This window comes from Homalodisca vitripennis, chromosome 7 (genome assembly GCF_021130785.1).
Source record: "Homalodisca vitripennis isolate AUS2020 chromosome 7, UT_GWSS_2.1, whole genome shotgun sequence".
NCBI classification, from domain to species: Eukaryota; Metazoa; Arthropoda; class Insecta; order Hemiptera; family Cicadellidae; genus Homalodisca; species Homalodisca vitripennis.
Window position 1 is genome coordinate 56,912,769 of NC_060213.1, and position 27,268 is coordinate 56,940,036.

The 27,268-nt window shown below is 34.2% G+C and overlaps 1 protein-coding gene across 1 annotated transcript; it reads left to right on the forward strand.

The window, feature by feature from the left end:
* The first annotated feature begins 4,096 nt into the window (after positions 1-4,096).
* On the forward strand, positions 4,097-22,426 carry LOC124365839. Its single transcript, XM_046821894.1, has 2 exons — positions 4,097-4,362; positions 20,003-22,426. The coding sequence occupies exon 2, from the start codon at positions 20,010-20,012 to the stop codon at positions 20,844-20,846; it is 837 nt and encodes a 278-aa protein (XP_046677850.1). The 5' UTR covers positions 4,097-4,362; positions 20,003-20,009; the 3' UTR covers positions 20,847-22,426.
* Positions 22,427-27,268: the final 4,842 nt, after the last annotated feature.

Consider the following 27,268-nt stretch of genomic DNA (forward strand, 5'->3'; position numbering starts at 1 on the left):
GAAGGCCAGCTTTGGGGACGTCTCGGAAAGCCTCTATATACATTTTGTTTTTCGTTATTTTAGATTTCCATGTTTAAAATATAAATCAATCTGTCCTTTGGTTAACTGTAAAACATTCATAATAGTACTGGGGTTTTAATTCATTGGTACATAGAATGACACATAGTTTTGGATTTAGTTTGTCTAATTACTCTTTCATTATCCCCAAACTATTATCATCCCCCTATAATAGAATGGTATGCGCTCTTTTTTCAATTTCTATTTAGTTGCGTTTTGTTTTCAAACATAACCTACGATAAAGGTTGTCCTTCTTCTATGGGGTGGCCTTTTACCATGCACTTAAGCCACAAGGGCCTTTTGAGCACCCCTGAAGCACACCATGACGCCTACCAGTCTATGATATCAGCAGTTCCACAAACCGCCGAAAACAATCTATCAGGTCCTCCAGGGGAAATTCACCATCCTTGCCCAAACTACCAAAGATGGCATACCGCACCCTTGTTATTGTAAAACAATCAAATAGCAAGTGTTCGGCAGTTTCATGCTGCTCATCACACATTCCACAGAGTGGATTCTCCTGAAGGATGCCGACTCTGTGAAGGTGCTTCCTCAGGTGACCATGAACCGTGATTAGACCTATAACCCAAACAGACATCGATCTACTTAGTGAGAAAAGGTCAGACGCCACTTTGGAGGAAGGCGACTGTAGTACTATTCTGCCGATTCTCATACCCGGTTGCAAACTCCACCTTCTCTGATGTTCAGTACGAACCCATTTCGAAACAGCCCCAAAGGATTTATACCTTGGAATACCGCAGAACGATTGAGGGCCTGTCATAATTGACGCTGAACCCCGCTTGGCCAGGGCATTAGTTCTTTCATTTCCAGTTATCCCCTCATGAACAGGAGACCAAAAAACAATAATATTGTTGATTCTGTGAAGGGAAGAAACGACTTCCCAGACAAGTTTAGATTTGAATTCACAAGAGCCCAGAGCCATCCAGATTTAGTATATTCCATACCCCCCAGCCCACTGGTATTAGGGCCGCATTTGGGTGCGTAGAGCGTTAGTGTAAAAACTGCTCTATCTAACACGTAAACACACGCTTTCTAACTAAATTAGCGAAAAAATTAGCACCTATTTGTCTAGTAAGTTCTTGTTTTAATGTTCTCGACGTTTCAGTAACTTCATAAGGACCTGTATTGACGCAGCGAGTCAGTGGAGTTTTAGAAATTAATTTGTGAAGTGACAGAATTAGTAGCAATACTCATGATCGTGACAAATGGAATTGTGTTACTAATTGTTAGACTGTGTCAGTGTTAAATAGACTCATGTGTAAATAAATGTATAGTATAGTTAATAGTGGTATTGTGACAGTATAAATTAGTAAAAGATTTGAAAACAATTAGTTTACTTAAAGCCAGTCTAGTTATGACTTTGTAGATGTCATACTGCAATGTATTTATAGGATAAATAAATATTTAGTGGATTCAATATGTTCCGAGTGTTCACTTATGCAAACCCATAATAATTGGGGCAGAAGTGAGATTATTATTGTGTACGGCGAATATTGCTTATTTTTTTAGTTTGAATTTGTGTACGTTTTTAAGTTAAATTATTTTTTGTGCACTAAGAATAGCTAGCGTAGGCGTGAGACAGAGTTGAAACGGGAACTGGCGGTACGAGGTCTTGAAACGGCGGAAACGAAGTCTGAGCTACAAAACCGGTTATGGACGGTGTTGGTAGCGGATGGTATTGATCCAAATGAATTCTTATTTGAGTCTTTCGATAAGCTTATGAGTAAATTCGTAGATAAACTAGAAAAAGAATCTTTTAGAAGATAAATTTTAAAAAATAAGATAATTTTAGAAGATAATAAAAATGTTTAAAAGAAAAACTAAAAGAGAAAAAATATTTTACAAAGTAATTTAGAACAGAAACTTTTTATAAAGGGAATTATAAGCCAAAATATTATTAAAAAATAATAAAATTGAGATGATAAATAGTTTAGTTATTGATTTAGATATTAAAATTAACACTAATCAAAAACACCCGCAGTAGCCTGGAAGCTCATGCGCTTAGAGTGCGGCGAGGCCAGTTCAAAATCAAAACAAGCGGGGCTTATCAACAACATAGAATCTTCAAGCGATAGAGCCAGGGACCCATTGTGTTATCCGAACCACGCAACGAAATGCCTATCTTAGACGATAAGATGCTATTGGAAGACCTTCTCTTTTTGCTTGAGACAGCGGCATCAGCCCATGAATGGATTTCTTTAGCTAAGACGGCAATGTTGTGCATTTTACTTCAAAGCGACGCGTTGGCGGTACTCTAGACTGCGCCTATAGCTAATAGACAAATTTTCAATTAAATAATCAAGCGGTTAGCGATGCCCTTTGGCCATAGATACATGGAACAACTCTATCGTTCCCAACGTTACATTTCAGCAACAACAAAAATTTGATTGTTTCAACTTTTGACTGATTTGTGTGCAGTCTATAAACTGTTTATGGCAGTGAAAACTCTCTTTACTGCTGCATTTGGTACCAGGTACTAGCTCAGCTAAAAGTTTAAGGTTAGCACACGGTATTTATTTTGTTTCAAAATATTTGAAACAAAAGCCCCATTATAACTTTCCAGTTCAGCTTACTCAATAGCATAAAAATCACCACCATAGCTTTTATAAGATTTGTAAAACAAGACTCAATATAGTATAGATATAAGAACTTTTACCCGAAATTGCAGTTTTATAAACTGGAACATCTTTCAGACAGAGCAAACCAAGTTCTTCAAGCTCCCCGAAATGGCAGGCTCATTGCTTAAGTTACTTTATGCAGTTATTGTAAAATCCAATTTCATCAGTCACAAAATTTTACTGAACATTGGCTTTTAAGTTGTTTCCCTGCAGACGTAAAAAGGTAGTATGAAAGAAGTTTTCTTAATTTCTTTATACTTGTTTTATCACATTGAGAGAACGACGGCTACTTATACAGCATTTATGTGATGACCCCCGGCTTGTAATACAGCCTGATGGAAGATGGCTGTTTGCTTTTGTTCAAAATACAGCTAAAGCTCGGCTGTTGTTGGTCTGCTACTGTCTGAACATTGTTGGATACTTTTTTACTGGTCAAAATGTGTCATTTAAAAATTTTAAAGATCTTTAGAATTTTCTCAGCTGCATGCATCAACGCTAAGCTCCTAGTTTTGGTTTAACAGACCAGTTTCTTGTTCTCAACACTAGCTTCCTCACAAAACTCTTTTACATGCACTGTGAAATGAGTAAAACTTCGCAATTGCTGTTTCAAAATCAATTGGAAGACAATATCCAGGTCTCTGAATGGTATTCTTAATTATGTGCACTGCACAACCAATGCCAATAATGTCATCATTGATAGTTTGTTTAACCTTAGAAAAGACAATGTTTGTCTTCTTTGAGCTGCAGTGTCAACATTGGTGTTAGTGTTGTAGGAGCAAACACTGACTATTTTGTATGTCGGCTTATTGACATCCAATAAATATTCACAAATTAAGTCTGAAGTCTCACCCAGAACTGATTTTATTTACAGAAGCGTGACATGAGCTCCATCAACTAAATCAAAATAACATGCCAAAATAAGAAAGCGTTTTAAGGCTTTGTGATTTGAAGCATCAATGTAAACCGTTACAAACTTTGCTTTCCAAAGTGTACTTTCAACTCATCCAAGATGTCGGACCAACACATCTAACTACTATCGCCCTGTACTTTTTAATTTCGCAAAGCAATTTTGGATCAAACATCTTTTGAATCAACTTTGAGGTACAATCGGTTGAGCGTAATCTTTGATTACCCTTATATTAAATTAATGAGTAATTTTCAATCACAATTTGAATCAAAACACTAAAGCTGAACATTTAGCTGTCCTTAAATCTGAACTGTCCCACCGACATTGAGACGTCTGTTTACTTTAAGTATAGCTTTCATATAAACGGTAATGTATTTACACCAAAAAGTACATTATGGAATTATATAGAATTATTTAAAATATTTTTTCTTGCATAGAGGTGTGGTCTAAACGAGTATGCATAACTCACAATCTTAAAAATGTCACTTTGGCGGTATTGAAGAAACACCAACGATATACGAATTTGTAATAACCAAAACATGGAAATCTAAATTAACAAGAAACAGTGTACATTGAGGATTCGTGAGGCGTTCACAAGCCGGCCTTCAGGTAATAAAAGAAGGAGGGAAATCATCATAATAACCGAGGCTGCGGCTGTAGATAACGATTCACAGAAACAAACCATTTAATCTATTTACAAGCACAGATTTAGCAGTGCGCTTGGTGAACTTTGAACTTATTGCAGAACAGGCATAAAAGGTAACTTCAAAATTCTACTATAAATAAGTTAAGACTTAAGATTAAAAAACCCCCATATTGAAATACTTTTATTGCAGTGTAAATTACAGAGTAAAGTGACACAAGCTGAGAAATTCGCTAACTAATTTTACCGAAATTTCCAAGATGTACAGTTAAAACTATTGTAGTTTACGGTCAGTCTGACTAAGTATAAATGTTCCCGAGGTTTTCTTGTACCATCAAATGTTACTTATGTAAAATTTAATTATTACCTTACGTGTATTATTTGAAAGTGTTTATGGCTGTTAATATAGATCATAGTTAATTGTTAAAAATAATTAATCAGTATCGATTGATTATATCGATGGTTATGATAAGAAAAATCATTTGCCAATTTCGATATAACAAACCGGGTTCGCTTATCGTACCCTACCCCAAATGAGATCTGTTATTCAGGATTTAGATAGGTACTCTAGGCTAATATATACCACAGGCCTATATTGGCTATAATATATTTACCAGTAGATCCAATGATGTTGCATGTTAAGATACCATTAGAAATTCAAAACAAAACATAGTTGAACTGTATAAGACATACAAAACTGTTAGCTTATCTTAATGCAGCCAATTTGTTTACCAGTCTAACTGTTCTCATACTTCCTGGCCTTTTACTTAAGGTGTCTTCAATATACCAAGACAATTTAGAGATTGTGCTGAATTGTACACAAAATTTCGTATAGAGGCCTACTTGTACATTATAGGCTATCAGTCGCACACAATATTTAGTAGTTTTTCAGTTCACCTTACAATTGTCCTGCACTTAGCCTACCCATATTTTAACCCTCTCATTCCCGACATCCGAATTTTTTTAACCTCAGAAGTATCGGCTGCAGTATAATAAGCATCAGGTCCTACACTCCTCGAATAATTGATAATATCGAATTCATGATATCATCTATATTCATGAGTAAAAAAATCCTAGATATAACTACTTAACCAAATTACCTTAAAGGAATTCCAAATTCCTGTATGAAAAATTATTAGTATTATGGTAAATAGAAAACAATCTAGGCTATGTGTATTTTTAAAACAAAACAGGAAGGTGTTGCGTAGCCCGCGCTGTTGTCAACGAAAGAAAAACATCACTCGAGATAGTATCTATCAGTAAAATATCAATTTCTAGAGGGACTGATCAGAAATATAAATTGAAAAGTAACGGAAAAAAATCCATGCAAAATGTAAAAAACGTAATAAATCATGTAAAAACCCAATATCTTATAAATAAAAATGAATGGCAAAATGTGTTGTTAAGTGCTAATCTCGATAACGGCTGGACCAATTTGGTTAATTCTTTTTGTGAAATGTCCATTGAAATCCAAGGAAGGGTTTTATGAAGAAAAAGTTAAAAAAAGTTTCCTGGAATATTTTGGAATTACGTTCCATAATTCAAATTAAACTGGCACTAAACTTAAACAGCTGTTGACAGCTATAGTTCGACAAACTTTCTGAAACATCTGTTTACATTTAAATTTGATCAATAATAAGTAAACAGTGCTTGATCAGTAGTGTAATGCATATAGTAAATAAAACATTAATATATAAATTTTACTCCAGATTGCGCCAGTGACGAATTAAAATCATGTAATGCATTAAATACTGCTATAAAACTAACCTTATGAACAAAGTTATGAATGTTTTTACATAAGTTACTTTAAACTGGTGGGCTTCCTTGACATTATGGTATTACATTTTAACAATGGCTTATGGAAAAACAGAGAAATAAATACAAACATGTCTCAATGATTCATTTTTTCCCTGGCTACAGTCCAAAAAACAAGTGTAATGTAAAACTTTAATAACAATTATTTTGGAATGTTGCATAACCTTAATAAGGATTTCCTCCTTATACCGAAAGTACATAAGTAGGTAGGACTTCCCCCTAGGTCGTAATAGGCTTTTCAGTCCTACTTATGTGTGTATTTTCTTCATCAGGACAAGGCAAACTCAACTATGTCAACACGATTTGGACCAAAATAGACTTCCGAGAACTAAATAATCGAACGTATATAGTATTTTGATTGAGGCAATGTGGCAAGCTAAACTGTGACCTAATAGGTAAGTGAATTTAAACGGTCTTAAGTTGGTACTTATTAACTGAAGTAGGCATCTCGGTCCTACGTAAGTATATATATTTTTTCTTCATCAGAACAACAAGGCAAACTCTACTATGGTACTGAAAATATACGCTTTTTAACCGAAGTAAGTTTCCGAGACCTGTGTGATCCGAGATTTTTGTTTTCTTGATCGGGATGACAAGGCAGATTCAGCTGTGTTGTTATGTATATAATTAATTAGAACCAGAAATGCTCCTACACGTGCCAAACTTGATATAATAATTAGGTTAAACTCTGATACTATTTACCATTAAATAATGTCTACCTGATGTACGTTTCAAATTTTTATAGGACTCCCATCATATTACATCATAATTGTTTTTACTAAGTAATATAAGGAATTCGGTTCTAAAGATTGTGTGCGAAGCTGCGGGTAACAGGTAGTTAATATATAAATTGACAGTAATAGAGAACACTTACCATTGAAGAAAATAATCTCATTTCTGTAAAAACTTAAACTCCTAAGATGCCTGACAAAACACTCTGACACACACAATTCACTACTATTCTTCGAACTAGTGGATGGTTGATCTATGATTGAGAAGCACTCACTCGATCCGAGGTACAGTAGACGATATCTTGTGAAGCACTGGACCACTGCCCCAGAGTGCTCAGATAGGGTAGATCACCCAGTGTTTGATAGCGTACCAGTGTTTGATAGGCCAAACCCATTTTGGCTTCTGCTAAGCTCATTAATTATATGTTTGAGGTTTGAAAAAATGTCAAATTCTTATTTAATGTGTCCAGCTGATTAATTCTGTATTTGGAGGGAAGCAGTTTTGGTGGGAATTGTTAAAATAAGTTGTTACCAGCATTGAGTGCTTCGCTAACAAGAAGGCTATGAGTTAAGTATTTTAAATACATATTTTTTAAATTGCTAATTAATTCAATTTTATATAATGTATACAGAAAGAATGTAGATTAAATTTCCTTCAATTCTGTGTAAAACACAGTTATCTAACCTTAACCTAAAAAAATAGGGAACTGAATCAGTCACTGAATTGTAAAATTGTTGTAAATGTTCGAACCAAGTGTTTGATTCAAACACTAGATTACACAATTTCTAATGTTTGATAATTGGTGTGTGAAGCTTTTAAAAATTGAATATTTTATTTAGAAGCTAACAGTTTAGTTAATTGTAATTAATATTGTTACTAGGTCTAATAACAAGAACCTGAACAAATTTTATTTTCCCCTAATAAGAGTAAGAGTAACTAGGTCTAATAACAACAACCTGAACAAATTTTATTTTCCCCTAATACCGCCAAAAAAGAAACCAAAGTTTGCCTACAAACACAAAGTCCTCCTACTTGCATTGGATGCTGTTAAAAGGGTGAAAGCATAAATTCTGCCAGCAAGTGCTTTGGAACAACAATCAACTTAATCATACAAGATATTTGGTAAAACATCATTAGATAGAGAAATGGGACCACAGCCTCTACTTGGGACTCAAGCTGAGGAAATACTTTCTATTTGGGTAAAAGGTTTAGCTACTTGAGGTTTTCCTGTCAACAAATTGGACCTTCTCACTTCTGTGCAACAGATCACTAAAGATCTTCACTTACAAGATAAATTCCTCAATGGGTCCCTAGGGAATACATGGCTTAGTCTGTTACTTCTGCATCCTGAAATCTCTGAAAGAAAACCAGACAAGTTGAGCTTTGTTAGAGCTTCAGTAACAGAAGAGTTCATAAGAAAACGGTTTTCTCATACTATTAGCAAATATATGAAAGAAAATAACTTGTAAACTTGTACAATGTGCTTTCAGACCCTGCACGGCTATTCAGTATGGACCAGACTTCTTTTTTCTTGTATCCAAAAAGCGTTGGCATAAAAGAATATTGCATTTTTTAGACATTTACATAAAAAAATCATAAATGTTATAAATAATATTATATAAAGTCATTTTAACTTTAAGTTATAGTAATTGTTGTTAGCAAGTAAAGTTCCTTTACAAATGTGATTTTGAAGACTATCAAACATATTGTAATCAAACACTGGGTAAAGGGTTTTTCTTTGAATTTATATGTTTTTTCATACAATTTATAACTTTTTACTGGTGTGTACACATTTAATAGAAACTAGATTAATTTATTAAGGATCAGAATGCACTAATTTTTATGTCTATACAATAAAGTCATTAACATATGAATTTTTGTCTAATTTCTTTCTTAATATTATCAAACACTGGGAGGTTTACCCTCCCAGATACGCTATCAGTCCCACCCACAGATAACATTGAAGTACACATATTGAGACACACAACACACAAATAGAACATTAAAATATTAAAAATTTTAACTATTTTTGAATATACCCCCTAAAACCATATATTTTTGTTCAGGAGGATGAACAGAATATAAATTTGACGGGTCGGTCTTTAACCTCATAGATACCAAAAAACAGTATAACATAAACTTTTTTAAATATTTTGAAGGATAAACATAACTGATACAAATAAAACATGTATATAACCATTGTAGGTTACTTGCTGCCATTACAGATGGGCAGTATTAGTGAGTGTCAGCAACGGGTAGTTCAGTGGTAACCTATTACTGGGATACTGTTATTTCAGTAACAGCTGGGCTGAATAATTTGGTGTTCTCATAACGATTTTTGGCTTTTGATTACTTACATCCAATTTCCTGGCTGCAATAAGGCTATGGATGGAAATATTACACTATGGAATGCTCTTATGCGATTTAAGTAGGTTATCGTAAATATATTACTAGTAGTACCAAAGTGATACATAACCTTTATAAGCGCTCAAGTGATCTGAGCTTGAATTTGGGTACTATCACAAGAATAAAATCTACACACTGGAAGAATTTAAAAAAAGAAACCTTGCATTTTAACTTTATAATCACATCTATACGTACTTTTGTGCAAACATTAGTATTGTAAATATTAAAAACAGAAATAATTATTGTAAATTGACGCTCTACATTTCTCAAAGATATTGTAATAGAGTTTCTGTTAAGTTATTCTTATATCACCAGAAGTGGGGTGTGGAGCCACAAGGCTCAATTTTGGGCCCTACTTTGTTTTAAATTTATATTAATGACCTTCAATCAAAAATAGATGGTAATTTAGCTTTATATATAGATGACACATCAGTAATTCTTAAAGAACCAAACATCCATCTTTAATAAAGTAAAATTATAGAAATAATATCAAAACTAAATTACCATTCCAATGGACCAATGGTTTACAAATGAATAATACAAAATCATAGTTAATTCATTTTAGAATATTTCCAGACAAAATTATTTGTCTAGCTATTTTGATTAAAATAACATTAGAGAAAACAAACTATTTCTATCTTCGGTATAAAGTTGATTAAACATTTAATCTGGTAACGTAGCGATGGTAGAAAGGGTTGCTTCAATTGACTCCTGGAATAGAGTCATGTTCATCTGAAGAGATCCAAAGAAAGTTGACGACGAAAAAGCTCAAAACGAAACATTTACATCGTTTTGACATCAGAGACAGCGTCAGATACCAGATGCTCCAATTAAAAAGAAGGTGAACTGGAGCTAAACTCAAAATTAAATTTAAGCTGGTATACCCATATAGAAATTTTAGAAAAGTGACTCAGTTCTGGTTGCTACGTATTAACGTTTTTACAAAATATAGTGAATTTTGAAGTTTTAAAAATGATATACGAGTGAATGAAATCGTACAATATATGGCTAGAAAATAACCGGATTAAGGATGAAAAAAAAAAAAACTTAAAGATATTTACAATTTGATGCTATCCCCTTCTATGTACTCCTCTCCTCGATTTCTATACCACTCCACCGTTCATGACTTCCGTCGTTTTTTCTCTTACTGCTTCATTTGTCTAAAATCTTGTTCCTTTCAAAGCTGACTTGACTTTAGGGAACAAAAGAACTCACAGAGAGCCACTCGGATGAGTTGGGTGGATGATCTAAGACAGGGATGTTGAGTTTGGCCAAAACCATGTTTTCAGTTATAAAGCTTTGTGAGAAGGAGCATTGTCCAGGTGGAGGATCATGACTTGTTTTTCTACATATCATTAAGTTTTTTTCCATAAACGATCACCTAGGGTGGTCAGGACGCTCTGATAGTTAACTCTGACCTTGTTGTCTTTCTAATGTTAGCATCAGTTTTTTATGACAATGGTCTGCTGATGTATGTGTTGTCACTTGTGTCTTCACAGCCATCTTTAAAACGCTTAAACCATTCTCACACCTGTTTTCATAATAAACAGTTGTCACCATACACTGAAAACTCACAAGATGCAAAAAATCATTTGCCAATTAAAAAAAGTTATTTATTTTATTCAATAAGTGCTTCAGATTCATAAGAAATGTCTTTTAGAAGAATTTCAAATTTATTTTATGTCGTCTCTTGCTAAAACAATATTTACAATTGTTTTTAGGAAATTCGCAAATTTGTTTGGGTCTTGGCAGGTGGTAGCGCACTCACCCGGCAAGTGAGAGATCTGAGTTCGAGTCGAGGTGGAACAAGTACTTTTTATGATTCAATGTTTATTGATATTAAATCAGGCTCTTTGCTTTTTATACAAATTTAACCCTTCGCGCGCTGTTGACAAATATAACCGCCAATATTTACTTTGCTAAAAACGCTGTTGACAAATATATTCGCTTTTAAACATTGATGTTATTATTGGGAGTAAGTAGTTCCTAGTTTTGCCGGTGGAGTGCAGCAACTGCTGGAGCATATATCCCTCAATAGAAAAGCACAGTAATAGTTGTCCCCGCCTCCAGGTTTTTCTCCAAGCTGCAAAATGGCGGCGCACTACCCATGCCACTGCCTGTTTTGCCAGACACTAGCGCTACTGACGAATTAACTCGCGCGTTTAGTTCGTTCACGGACTGCGTGTGGAACTGTTGTGTTTACGTTGTCAAATTGGTTTTTGACATATTGGGAAGATGTGTTGTGTGTACACGCAACGGTTTACGCAAAGAGACCATTTACTTGTGCGAGATATGCACCGCCCTGCGAACCTGCACCCGGATACGTGTTTCAAGACGTACTACACGTTGACGTTGTCTTGAACACCGTGATAGCTAATTTTAGATCTTTAATGTTTTATTTTAATTGTATAATATACATACTATACATATAATACACTATAATACAACATTATACACAATAGTATAATTTCGTTCAACATTTCGTTAAATTTGGTGTATTTATATTGTTTTATGATTTAAATAAACGTATTAAAAAAATTATACTTTTTTCGTTCCCAAAAGACTTTTTATATGGTAACAAACTCAAATACAACATTAGCGTTGACTTTATTGAAAAAATTTTTTTGAGGTATATGTAACGTTTGGGTATGGTGCGTCCCAAATTGCCGTAGCGCGGGAAGGGTTAATAAATCTAAGTAAATGTCATTTGATAGGTATTTGATCTTCCAATCATATGTTAGTTTGGTTATTTAACGCATTTGTGACAGATACGGCCAAGTACAAAATAATTTATTTATAAAATATAAAGGCTCTGTAGTGTAGTGGTAGTACATTTACCCGACAAGCGAGAGATCCAGGTTCGAGTTCCGGCGGAGCAAGTACTTTTTGTGATTCAATCAATTGATATTAAATCAGGCGATTGCCGTTTAATATCAGAAATATATATTTAATATATATATATATATATATATATATATATATATATATATATATATATATATCATATTTATTCTGCATGTCTGGTCAGTATTTACATAAATTTCAACTAAAAGATTTAATAATTTTTAATACATCACTACAGCATGAAAATCATATTGTTGTCTGTACAATGTCTTTAATGAGTGTTGGGGTAGTGAAAATAGTTATAAGTAACTGCTGCTGGAAGTCAAACTGTGTTGTTAGCCACAGCAATGTTTATGTTTCAACAGTACATGTTTTATATTATTTTGTTAACCTTTCAACATAAAAATGACATAGTGTTCTATGTAATATTATTTTATTATGTCAGGTTACTTTACATTTACAAATTTATTTAATTCTAAGGCTAAGTAGCATATGCCGACCTTCTAGTAGGCACATGTGTGTCTACAGGATATCACTTAAATTTTCAGAATCAATACCAACTGGAAGCAAATTTGAATGATAATATGTCTTATGTGAAATAGGCTTGGTAATTGTGTACTTATTGTACTACTATATGATCATTCAATAATGTTTCTTTCAAAGAAATATGTGGTATTTGCAAATTATAGTTTCAGGTTTATGTCCCTCACTTTTATAATCAAATGATATATGTATATTTTTTCTTAGTATTCTAGATCCGTACTGACCATTTCTCTGCTCTTGCTCATAGTAATACCGTTTCAATCTTTTAAAGGTTTTTTAGAAAAGTGCTGCCTCCGCTGTTCATGTTCCATAAAAACCCTTGTTAATAGACAATATACTTTAATAACATATTCTTTGAGAACAGTACATCGAGTCAATACTTAAAAGTCAATACATAGGTTTATGAGTCATTAGATTAATAAAAATAAACATGTTTAATTGTCAAAAAATTCCATTTCTGTGTAGTAAGGATTGTCTTGTAGCCATAGATTTAGCTTTCTCTTGAGTGTCTTGACTGGTTCTTGTTTGAGATGGTCTGGTAGGCGGTTGAAATATGCTGCTCCCTTGTATGAGGGTTTCCTTCCAAACATGCTGATATGGTGAGTTGGTAGTGTGAAGTCTGCGGCATGACGAGTATTGTGCTGGTGCATGTCTCTATGCCTGAGCTGTGCTGTATTAACAGCATGTAGAATCACTTCTTGAATGTGAAGTGATACTACTGTGAGGATCTTTAGCTCTTTAAAAGCGTCTCAACAGCTTTCTTGTGGGGCGATATTTGCAAGGCATCTGATTGCTCTGTTTTGTTGTACCAGAATCCTCTCTAGATTGGTATTACTTGTGCCTCCCCAGGTTGCAATACCATACCTCATATGTGATTCAAATAAGGCAAAGTATGCTGTTTTTGCTGCTTCCAAGCCACTTATTTGTTTTAATCTCCTACTGACATAAGTGCATGATGAGAGCTTTTTGCAGAGGCCGTCTATGTGGGCTATCCAGGACAGGGTAGAATCTATTGTTATTCTGAGGTATTTTGTGCTGTTTTTTGGCTCTATATCTGTAGTGTTATGTTAGTGTTGTTTTTGTTTCGGTAGTAAAGGTTAGCTGGACTGTTTTATTTTCATTAAGAACCAGTTCGTTTGTTGTTCAACATTACTGTTTGGTAATGTTGAGGGCGGTCTTAGTGTTTCCAGTGATCTATGTGCCAGTGTGATGGCTGTATCGTCGGCGTACATTACTGTATGACAGGAGTCTTGTAGCCAGCTTGGGAGGTCATTTGTCAATAGAAGGTACAGTATGGGGCCCAGGACAGAGCCTTACGGAACTCCTCTACGTACACTGATGAATTCTGATTTGATCTTCTGTTTGATGTTGTTATTTGAGTACTGTATCTCGACAAGCTGCCTCCTGTCATGTAGGTAGCTGTGAAACCATTTTTCTGTTGTCCCTGTCACACCTAGAGCTCTTAATTTGGAAAGTAGTCTGTTATGATTGAGACAGTCGAAGGTCTTGCTAAAGTCTAGGAATAGGCTTGTTACTTTATTTCCTTCTTCTAGTTCGTCAATTATATGTTCTGTGAACTGTATCAGGACAGTGGCAGTTGACCTTTCTTTTAGGAATCCATGCTGTGGGCTTGTGAGCAGTTTGTTTTGCTGTAGGTGAAGGAGAAGTTTTTCCAGAACTACTTTTTCTATTATTTTTGAGAAAGTCGAGATGAGGGATATTGGCCTATAGCTACCTGTGCTGGTGGTTTCGCCGTTTTTGTATTTCGGATACACTTTTGCAGTTTTTAGTAGATCTGGGAAAATTCCTTGTTGGAGTGATTTATTTGTGATATCTGTCAGGGGGATTGTTATCTCTTCTTTGCAGATCTTGGTTAGTTTTGCTGATATATCGTCAATGCCTGAAGAATTCTTTGGTTTGAGTGAGTTTATGGCTTTTTTTTATATCAGAATGTGTCACAGGTTGAAATTGGAATTCAAAATTTGCTGCTGGTTCGTCTTGTTGTGAGGGGTTTAGGTTGGTGTTACTGGCTTGAAGTGTTCTGTCTGCAATTGCGGCAAAAAAATTCTTGATTCAACAATTTGTTGAATTGTTGAAGCAATTTGCTATGTCTGCTGGGTCTTGTATGGTTTCATTGCCTGTTTGTAGCTTCCATTCAATGGTTGTGTTTCATTTTACCTTTGTTTTGTTATTTATTACTTGCCATAGTGCTTTGGGCTTGTTCTATGTGAGCTGTTGCTTGTTCTCGTTTCAGAAGCTTTAGTCTTAGGTCGTAATCTTTCTTTCTTGCTGCTGCCTCTACCTTGTCCTCAATGCATCCTGTAAGTTGTTCTCTTTCCAGAGCTTGGATATATATATATATATATATATATATACGATATATATATATATATATATTCTTTAGTCTTGAACATTCTGCATCCCAGCACTGTATTTCTTTACAAGGCTTTCTATTTGTTGTTATTTGAGGGCGTATTCTGTTTAGTGTTTGCTGCAGGATTTCGTAGAAGTTACTATAGGCTGAATCGGCATCATTTGTTAAGAGTACAGAGTCCCAGTTTTGGCCCTGAAGATTTGTTTTGAAACGATCTGTAGATTTTTTGTTGAATATCCTTTTCTTCTCCCTTTCACGTGGTGGGTTGATTTTTTGGGTTTGCACTGAGATGGCTTGTGCTGTGTGGTCTGAGAAGCCTGATGTTATTACAGCGGTGTGGATGAGATGGTCGTCGATATTTGTACAGATCCAGTCAATAGATTTGGCCTTTTCAACAGTAATTCGCATAGGCGGTAGGTTCTCTCGGACAATACCAAAGGAAGCGAGGAGTTCTTTAATTTTGTTGTTGTCACTGTTTTCAACTAAGTTGTCAACATTTATATCTCTCATAAGGATCGTTCTCCTTTTTGTTTGTAGAGCGATTTCGAGTTGGGCTGATAAAATGTTGACTGCATGGTTCAGGTTTGCACTTGGCGGTCTGTAAACTCCCAGTACTTGGATAGTGTGTTTCTTCATAGCTATTTGAAATAGGGCCGTTTCACATATCAGTTCTGATTCAGCTCCGCTCATGTTTAAGAGCTTTATTTGATTTTCTATTTCCTTTTTTGCATATCCCAGAACGCCCCCTTTTTGGTGATTTTTCCTTGTGAAACCTCCGATTAGAGAGTACCCGTCAAGGTTCATGTATTGTAGGTTTTCTTCAAAAATGTCATGTTCTGCTAATATTATAAGGTCCGGGAAGTGATCATTCAGGAAGTGGCCCAGCCTATCCAACTTATTTGAGAGCCAATTTATATTTTGGTGCATGACGGTGACTTTGTGTGGCGTATGATGTGCTTAGATTGTTTTTGGTTTTTTTGAGGCACAAGTTCAGGAAGATTAGAGTTGGAGACTTTGGTTTGTGTTTTTCTATTGGGAACTGATGTGTGGCTAAAAAATGGGGTTGTGATATGTTTTCCATGGAGTGTTCTGGATTACAACTTGTTATTTTGTCTGGGGTTTATGTTCCATGAGCAGTTTGAGTCTGGGGATAAGGGTTATTGCTTTCTTGTGATGTGGGTTCAGTAGGAAACAGTTGGTGGAAACATAACTTAACTGTTTTGAGTTGACTGTGTTTGCATGAGTTAATCATTTGCTCAGTGTGTTATTTGTATTTGGCGTGATATAAATGAAGGATTCTGTGTGTCTTGTTATTGCTACCAGACAGTGAGGTTTTGAGTCATATATTTATTTCTTCAGGTGTGCTGGAGGTGCGTATTACTGCTATTTTCTCAGCTTGCCTTCCTAGGAAATCATGGATAGTTGCAGTTTTGTATCCTAGTGCTGTTAGTTTGCGTTTCTCGGACTGTTTGAAGACCAGGCAGGTGTATTCATCTTTTTCAAGGATTTCATGAATATTCTTTAGGCCTTTATGTGGTTTGAGGCTTAGTTCCATTTCAACTCTGCTTGTTGTCTTCATTCCATGGTTATAACAGCCAGAGAGAAGCTGCTGTAGTTCGTGTGCATCTGTATGACATGTTAAGCACCTTGGTGGTTGTTGCTATTTCTGAGATTCTGTAGTATTTTACTTCCTGATTTGTTCTATTTATGTATGGGATTTGGTTAGTGTCACCGATAGGCATTACTTCATGCACTTTTGCAAGGAAGGATACAAATAAGATCTCCCCAGCATGTAACATGAGTGCTTCGTCTGTGATGAGCCTGGCATACCTGCCTCCTTGTTTCAAATGATGAGTAGAGTTAATAAGAAATGATTTAACTGTTCTGAAGAAGTCGTTTGCAGTTTTTTCCTGGTTTGGATGTAGGTTATTGAAATGTTTCCGAAAGTCTAGTGCTGCATCTCTGTTCGGGAATAGAACAATATCACCATCTCTGTTATTTTTTAATATAAAGGTTGTTTTGCCGCATCCTGGCACTCCTTGAACAAGGTTTAGCTTGATGTCAGGGATCGTAGATATGTTTATGTGTTTGATGCTGTTGTAGAGCCTTAGGTCATTTAAAATATATGTGTCGTCAGATGTTAGTATGTTGTCATTTATGCAGACATTGTCTGATGTCATTTTGTATTTGTTTTCTTCATTTCTTGAATAAAGCGTGCACCATCAAATCCAAATTGGTATACTTTTGTTGTTGCCGTGTTGGTTAAGAATTCTCCTGTTTGTAAATTTATGATGCCATACTTATTGTTTGTTTTTTCACAGAAATGTGCTAACTTGAGGGGTTCTTTATGTATGTGGCTTATGTTGTATTCTTTATATGTTGAAACAAGGTGTGTAAGTATCTTTCTTTCTTTAGATCTCCACAGTTTCCTCTGTTCTTGCATTGCTGCGTGCATAAAGTTGTTTCTGTTTGGTGTTGTTGGTTGTGGAGGTGTATATGTACTTGGTAGTGGAAGAGATCCTTGTGCTGTTCTCCATGAACTATAGATTGCTTCACATGTCCTTGGAGAAAGTCTTGCAATTTTTCTTTGATTCTTGTCAATTGTGTCATCAAGGATGTCATCTATGACCTTTTTTTAGCTCTTTGTCTTGGGTGTAAAGGCGGAAGCGGTGTAAATATGCATTGCTTGAGTATTGTAGGACAACCTGTAGGAGTTCTCTGATACTTGATTGGTTTAGGTGTATGCTTTTCAAGGTTTCTTCCAATTTAATTGAGAATAGTATAGAGAACTTTATGTAATCATTGGCCAGTTCTAGGAAGTGAAACAGCTTTTTCTTCCAGTTATTTTGTTTTGATGAGAAGCATATCCACCTTACTGTCAATTCCTGTTCATCGATCGAACTTCTTCAGTAAGTCGTTCACTGTTCAGGCATGTCGCCTCTGGAACTCTCTTCCTGATGATATACATATTATAGAGGGCCGAGCTCGTTTTGGGGCAAAGGTCAAGGACTTGTTGCTTGCCGGTCTGTAGGGGTGACGGGTGGCGGTGCTCGTGGCGTGCTTGTGGTCGGGCTGTGTGTTTGAGAGAATGAATGTAGTAACAACGAGAAATTCTTTAAAAAGTAATCTGTTAATTTAAGTTTTAATTTAACTTTGTTTGAATTTTTCTACATATTAAGCTGATAAATTTTATTTTTAATTATTAAATAGTATGTACATATTTTGGTTAATTTTTAAGCATTTATATTAATTTAAAATTTGTTATTAGTTAAGATCATTCACTGTACATATATCTGTATATTATGTGAGGTTGAGTGGTAGAGAGGGCCAAATAGCCCTAACTCCGCCTCTTAAATAAAGGCATATTTCATTTCATTTCATATCAGGATGTTTGTTTTGCCCTGGTTGTCCAGTGTTGTAACAAAGTTATTAAATGAAAAGTTCTTGGTTATTAGTCTCTGTGATATTTTAGACATCTCTGTTAGTGGGAAAGTTGTCGGACTGAGAGAAATTTCCTGGTTTGTGTCCAGAAAGTTAATCCTGCATGTCTGTGGCAGGTCTGTGTCAGATGTGAGTTGGGTGGTCAATAATGGGGTTTCCTCTGGGGGAAAGAGAAAGCTTTTATTGTTTTAATTTTTGTGTTGTCCTCTTGGGTCAGGTTTCAGATGCGGCCACTATTTGTGTTAATTGATGAAATTGTAATGTGTTTTCCGTTTAATGATCTTGTTTCAGGTGTTTCTGTTTCTTCATCATCACTTAGTGAATCCCTTTGTTCTTCAAAAATGTTTGGGTTTTCATTATTTGTTAGCTGTTTGTTATTAGCTGCACTTTATGATATTATTGGGATTTTAATGTTTTCTGCTGGTTGTAGCAGCCTGTTTTTAGAGACTTGCAGAGAGATGCTGAATACATTTTTCTTTAGGATTCGCTTGTTTTCTTTGCTCTCCTTTTTTGTCCAAGGTTGGGTTGTGGCATGGGTCTTGGTTAGGGATTGGTGTTTCAGTTTTGTACTACTGGTTTGGCTGTCTCCAGGTGTTGTGTTAGTGCCTTGAGTTGTCTTGGTGTTAGTCAAATGGGGAGTAAGATTCAGTTTTTTACTGCTGGTTTGGCTGTCTCCAGGTGTTGTATTAGTGCCTTGCGTTGTCTTGATGTTAGTCAAATAAGGAGTAAGGTTCAGTTTTTTACTACTGGTTTGGCTGTCTCCAGGTGTTGTATTAATTACTGTTGTGAGTTGTCTTGATATTGGTCAAATTGGGAGTAAGGTTCAGTTTTTTACTGCTGGTCTGGTTTTATTTGTCTGCATGTTGGTTGTAAGGGGGGTAGAGTTTGGTGTTTTACTACTGGTTTGGCTGTCTCCTGGTGCTGTGGTAATGACTTGATTTGTCTGGTTTTTAGTCATTAGGGGAGAGATGCTCAGTTTTATACTGCTGGTTTGACTGATTTTACAATTTGTATTACTATCTGGATGAGTATTGCTGTTGCCTGTGGTTTTTGTAAGGCCCCGATAGTGTTCTCAACCTTGCCTAGTCTTATTTTCATTTGCTCTATCTCTACTAGAAGGTATGTGTTGCTTGTAGTTGGTTCTATATTGCATGTTTGGGTTCCGACATCTTCTGTGGTTTTGGTGATGTTTTTCAAATTGGTGTTTAATTCCATTTTTTCTGATTTGAGGTGATCTATTGCTTTTCGTTGTTCCTTTATTGTTTTTTTCACATTTCAGTATTGTTTCCTCCCTCTCTTTATCATATTCATCTAAAGTTTTACTAACCTGATTCCTTAGCTCTCCCTCCTTTCCCAGTTAATGCTCAGATTCAACAAGTAGTTCTACTACTTCACTAATTCTGCTTTGGAGTGTCTCATTTTCTTGTTCGAGCTTAGCAATTAGGTCTTGGTAGATGTGTTCATTGTAGTTCTTCATTCAAAAATTTTTTGAGTCAATTTTGTATTTTCATTAATATCTTGTATTTTTGTTAATATCTTTCAATTTAGATATTTAGAACATATCTAGAATATTGTGATATTTAATACCTTGTCTTTTTCAGATTGACAATGGAGATTCCTGAAGTTACCAATCAGAACTATGTTGGAATGCTCCAGGAGAAATGTTGTAAGAGTAAGATCAGTTTACCTAATTATTGTGATCTAGAAACTGATAGAAGTAATCTATTCAAATGCTCTTGCCAGTTAGGGGAATTGCATACAGAAGGTGTTGGGTACAGTAAGAAAGCTGCTAAACAGAATGCTGCCCAGCGCATGCTTTCAAAGATGGAAAGTACAAACACTTCGATTATAGGGGAAAAACAGGAAGTGGTAATAAATTCAGTGTCAAGACTTGGTGAATATGCTACCAAAAATAAGTTAGATAACCCATTATATGCTGAAAAATCAGAAGAAGATGGATTATTTGTATTCACTTGTACTTTTAATGGTTTCACATGTGAAGGCAGAGGTCACACAAAAAAGCAAGCCAAAGAAAAATCTGCAAATTCCGTGGCTCAACATTTTGGAGTTCATGAATATTTTGAAAACTTAAAGAAATGTGAAAAAAGAAAAAGTTTACTTAAACCTCCAACTCAACGTCTCCATGAATATTGCCAGGATAAACATGTTACCGCTTTGTACAGTGAAGAAAAAATCAGTTTAGCCAATAAGAAGGAAGCTTATGTTGTAATCTGTAAGGTCGGTGATTTTGAGCAGAGAAGTTTACCGAATGAGTCTAAAAAATTGGCAAAGTTAGAAGTAGCCAGTATGGTTCTTAACTTATTAAACAATGACACTCCTGGATCCTCACCATCAGAAGAACGTAAGAGAAAATCAGTGAAAGAGGATCTTGAGCTTACGGAAGAATTAACGAACCCAGCTTCAAAAAAACTTAAAAACTGTTAAACAATTTAAGTAAACTCAAATATAGTCCCAATATTAAAGAACTAATAGTTTGTACAATTTTACATACACTATGTATTATATGTCCAATTTTACATACACAATGTATTATATGTATATAATTTTTGATAAATACTAATTTATTAAAAGTACTTCAAATATTTTCTCCATTGGGAATAAAATTGAACACTATTTTTTTTACACAAGTGCAATGAATATTCTTTTGTAAAGGAAATAATCATATAAAAAACAGCTAAATTAAGAAATGTAAGGGTAATGAAAGCTTGTTCAAGTTGAACTTTCAAATGGATGGAAAATATAATGTGTTAGGATGTAATATTATATTTGTATTGTAGATCTTATGTCACAAACACTTAATGGCTATAATGGCTGTCATTTAGGTTTAGTGGCCAGAAGCAAGTGGTTTCATCATATTTTTATTTAAAGTAATATGTTATGAAAAATTTATTATAACTTTTTATGTTAGTCTTTGATATACAACCATATCGCAGTAAGAATTGTTAGCCATCACTAAATGTACCTTACCATTTAGAGTTCTTGAGTTATTCCCCCCCCTCCCATTAATGGTGGGATAAGGTAATTTTAAAATCATCCAAAAAGACTATAACTTATATAGAAGCCTTTAAGGGCCTATTGCAAATTTCATATATTCAAAACTTAAAGGGAGGAGACAGGGTGTTACAAAAGTCCCACACGGGCCTGATAATTCCCAAACAGGTAAAGCAACAAAACTTGGTACATCTTTACTGCACCTATAATAAATTTACTTTCTGAAGTAACTACCATTTTTTTGTCATGTCAGGGAGATGGCTCACAGGGAGTAGGAAGGAAATCTTAAGTGAAATAGGTCGAGTAGTACATCAAATTGAAGGGCTTAATTAGTAGAAAACAATGCCGCAAATCCGATTTTGATCTGATTCGAAAATGTTGACTCTTTAAAAGTTATGCTTGTTTTTAAAGTTTGAAACATTTATAATGTAGATCCTGTTTTAGTTAGTTTAATATTCTTGTCTTGACTCAAGTTGTGAAAGTGAAACTTAGTAAATGAATACTGAATTTAAGAAATAGTTTTAAGGTAGTTGGTGACCCATCAATTGTGCACCTGATGAGATAATGAGAACACCTCTTCTGCTAAATTACACATATTGTAGTCCAGGTGCCTCTCATGTAAAACAGATTTAAAGAGTTAATTTGAACTTTTTTATCACTGACTTTTTTTGGATCCCTTCAGTCTGTGACAGTGTCAGATTCCAGACATTGCACCAAGAGCTAAACTCAACATTCATACTTAATATAGTTGTAATGTAAAAGCTGTGTTCTACATACAACAGAACAGCTTGATTTGATTCATTGTTATTTGTATTGGTTATTGATTATGTAGAGTAAGTAAATTGGTACATATATTATGTATTTCTTTAGTAAAACATATGTAATTTAACCAAGTCTAGATTACATGGGAAATATAGTTATAATTTTAATTGAAGTTAAATACTTGTATGTTTATATTTTATTTTAAGATTTAATATAATTTACTTTGATGTTATAAAGCTCATGTTTCATAATGATTGTTTTCATTAAACCCTGACCTGACTTTACTACATTTATAACATTGTTTACTCATCCATTACACAAAATTTGAATATAAGACAATGCGATATTCTGATTACACAATAAACATGTTTCCTAATTGTTTATTTACTGTTTAATACATGTTATAACCTGTATTTACTGTTTAATACATGTTATAACCTGTTTTCCTAACTATCTGCAAGTCAAATTGCTCTTAGTAGCCTATATAAATTTAGTTACGTACAGTGCTATAGTAATGTAAGGAATGCCAACAGTATCTTGACAATTGATTAGTATGACTAGAATGTTAAATTCATGTGTATAATGTAAATATTTCAAAAAGTATTGCAAGAAAAAAACTCTCTACATATCAATTTTTGACATCTGTTGACAGAAAAAATCCTTTTTAGGTGTTTTAAAATAGTTTATCCTGTATTTTTAAATCCAAAGTGGTTACAATATTGAGCATTTAACACCAATATTTTACTTTTCCGTAATGTTAAAATGGTACTTATGTATAGCCTATCCTTTGTAAATGACTGATATGAAATATCCCTTGTCTAAAAGTGGGGTTAAAATTTGAGTTGTGAGTACCCCCTTCAGGAGATAATAGAAACATCTTCGTTTAATTTTGTATGTATAACTGTTAACTTATGTTATAACTGTATGTTATCAGGATCAAGACATTTTTATCATTCTGTACCCAAGGTGTTTCTGTGACACATAGGAACTAACTCCAGGAGGTGATTCCTTACATCAAAATAAGTACAAAAAGTTCCTGGAAATTGAACCTAAATTTTGGGATTCATCATTCATTCATTAAGTCTTCTTATTGAAAAGTTTTGAAAATTAGTGTCTCTAACAAAGCTCTCAAAATATTATTGTTGATAATTGTTTTCTGTCATTGCCCAAATGTGTTTTAACCTGGATAAGACATACGTGACAGATTATCTGTGCCAAATTAGGATAATATCCAACCAGTAATAAATTATTCAGACTAGCCACAACGGAAAACTTTACATGTGCTATTTATTACCTTACAGATATCAATTTTAAACAAATGTAGGATACTACTAGATTAGACTGTAAATGTAAATTTTAAAATACAACCTATTCAACCTGAATGACTTAGATGTGTAGGTCTTGAACACAATAGCAACAATTGAGCGTATCCAAGCCTCCTGCTGATGAACAATGGCATGTTTATCTTTGCTATTTGTGTACTGATAGACCATGCCGCTGTTGTCAGTTAATTTTCACTATTATGTGGAAACCACTTACGTTATATAGATTTAACAGATTTAACTTGCACTGATGGATTTCTCTGCTCATAAATAAAAATCAATTTTCTATAATTGATAGAAAGAAAGAACTTTATTTACCACAATATTTAAATTAATACAGTGTCACAAAATGTATATGATAACATTATAATATTGAATAGGCATGAGTAATTCTATCATTCTTTTATATTACTAGAGCATTCGTGTACACTTACACAAACAATACTTAAACATTTATATTATACATACCCCTCCCAGGTTAAATCTGTTATTTTATATTTTTCTTTTCTTATTCATTATAACACAGCTACTACAATGCAAATATGTAATTTGAAATTATAACACAACTGATAACCTTAAATGAATTCATGCATACCAATATTTCTTTTTTATGATTATAATGTTGTGTTATCAGCTAAAATTGATCCAAAGGCAGCATGGTTCAAATGATATGGGTGATAGTGTCATTTACTTGGGAAAAAACAAATTAATTTGTGTTGTTTGCGCTAATTACCTGAGTATAAAAAACACACCCGTTTTCTGGTATCCCAGTTAAAACTGTGGTATCCACCTTAAATGTTACCATAAGTTGGAGCCATACCCTAGGCTTACACTTTCAGGGAAGAGGAAGAGACCTGATTCCAGTGATGACTAAAAAAAGTAGTAAATACTTTTAATTGTTAAACAAAAATATTTGTTGTGTAGTCAATAAGTGTATACATGTTAATACCTATTTTCGCCACAATATTGTACATTTGAGGTATCTTGTTACCTCAAGTTATGTAAATGCCACAATGAGTGAAAGTTGGATAAAAATTAACATCCACAGTCAAGGCTCAATCAACCACCACTGTTCCTTTTAATGGTTTCAGTACCCCTATTTAAATTAATTACGAGGAAAATTTTCTTATTTGAATCAAAGATTGCTGGAGTTGTCACTTAATTCAATAAATGATTCTAACTGCACAGCAACTGGCCCCAATGACCTTGGTGTGTCCAGGGAGATCAAGGATGAGTATAATGGAGTATTAAGTAAGATTTTTCTGCATAAGTTCTTAGGTTGGTAGTCCTGTAGTACAAATACAGAATACTATAATCTTGTCATGTTGCAGCAATCGGTATTCTTAACAAATTAACTTCTGTAATACTTTTAATCTTCAAATTGTTAATACTCTCCATTACAATGTGAAACAAACCAAATAAACTGAATGTATTTTTTAATAATTTAGAAACAAATCCATTTACAGTACTAAGTATTAAGTCCAAAAATTGTTATTCCTGTTTAACAATTTGAGTATTAGCTTGTTGCATCATTTTATAGAAGTGACCCTATCCGAATAGGTTTTGTTGTTGTCATCTAGTCAATTGAATGATTTTTAATAACTTAATATGCTATTAAATAAACAGGAAAGTATCCTAAAATATAACAGGTTTTTTTTTTTTTTGTTGAATTCTGAGGAAAAACAGGACATCAGTCTTTTATTAACCATTTGATGTCAGGTGGGAAAAAAGTGAAACCTCCAATTACGTCTTAAAAAAAGGTAACTATATGATACTCGAAATGTTATGCCCATTTTGGACCATTGAGACTTGTCTATCCTAGAAGGAGCATATTGAATACTTAAGTATAAGACTTTTTCTAGACATCTAAGTCATATTGTACATGAACATAATATTATATTTTCAATCACCAATATCTAATTTAGATATGGAATCTGTGGAAGAAATTGTAACAAAATAAAATATATATATTGGTTTTACAAAATAAAGCATTAGGGTTATGGCTGATTCAAAATTACAGACCTCTATTCATAAAGCAAAGAATACAGCCTGTAATAAATTTTAATATTTTTTATGTAGTTGTTTAGGTAATGAAAACCCGGATCTTGTAGAATTCCACACTATCCATAACTACTGCTCTGCAATTCGTTATGGAATTTGTAACAAAATAAAGCAACAACAGGTTTTATTGCTTGCGTAAAACTTAAATTGTTTTTAAGTTGCTAATATTTTATAACTAATACATACATACACTTGAAAATAAAGTAAAGAAATTGTTTTATATTGGCTTTTAGAAATCCTTCCTGTACTTTGGATAGTAGACTAGTTTTCTATTTCCATGTTTAGTAGTCCAAACCAAAAGATTGTCCATATTTTTACGTATCCTCAAGTCAAATAAAACTTATGTTATATTACGAATTTTTACATTAGAAATTTTTGGTGCACCAAAGTAATATAAAATCAAACGTTTAGACCTCTTCGTGGGGCACCCGGTACATAAATGACTCAGTATGGCGAGAAATGGTACCAAGGCAGTGAGGGAGAGAGCTTTAAATCTCCTCATTTCTGGGTGATGTCTGTACAACTGCAGTATGGAGCCTGCTTACCCTGATATTCATGAATTGCAGAAACATCATACCCTGGTGTTGCAAGTTGTAATTTTCCACCTGTTTAAAAACTAGTACTTTTGTGTCTTTCTTCATTACTGGTAAGTTATTGATGTCAACAACAGGCTGTTTCACAAGCTCTCTACACCGCTGCTTGTCGTCATGCCTAGTGAATAGTATTTGGTCAGAATGCAGGCGTCATTGTAAATCTATATGAGTGGCTCAACTGCTGGTACATAGTACATAGTTTAGTGATATATACATATCATAAAATGTAGTGTACTCGGTGATTTTATTAATATAAGGGATTTGATTTACATCACAACTTTAGCCTGTGAGAGTTCAGCTGCAAATAACATTTCTCCAGCATGTAGCACAAGTCCTTCATTTACAATCAAGCATTCTGACCTATAGAATTTTCCTCCTTGGGAGATTAGCCCAGTAATCGAGGGTAATTACATTGCTCTCCTACTGGGTATGTATGGAATTGTGAGAAAACAAGAATAGCTCACATAGAATTAATTATTAAAACTTTTAACTAATCAAAGAAAAAGTAATACCTTGGCCATACCTATGATTGAACCAAGCCGAACTATAATCTCAGGAATCTGTCAAAAACTGGACCACATTTTCAACGGTTGATGTGACGTCAGCAGCTTGTGTATGATTTTTGCACACATATTTTAACCCAAATGTTAGGTTAAAATAGTGTGCACTGTTAATTAGCTATCATTCGGACAGTTTTTCAATGATCGGAAAGGACAAGGAACCACATGTGATCAATGTTGTCAACACAGGTGGTTGAAGGTCATCTGTGGCATTCTGTCGGCCATGTTTAAAACGATTAATCCACTTGATAACTGATGTTTTCTTCAGAGCATTATCACAGTAAACAGCTATCAACTATTCAGCAATTTCTTGATAATTTTTATCGCACTTCAACAAAAATTTGATATTGATTCGTTGCTCCATGATTTGGTCAATTTCCTTTTTCGATAGAGTAAAAACAAGGGCAAAAGAAACTGACATAACTCGCATCATACGCACAGTTCGATTAGACAATCCGCCACACACTGACAGTTAGTGGTGGGAATAACTGGTTAGTTCGGTTAATTTTAATTTAACTGAAAAAAAAAAGATTAATTTTGCTACAACCAGTTAAATT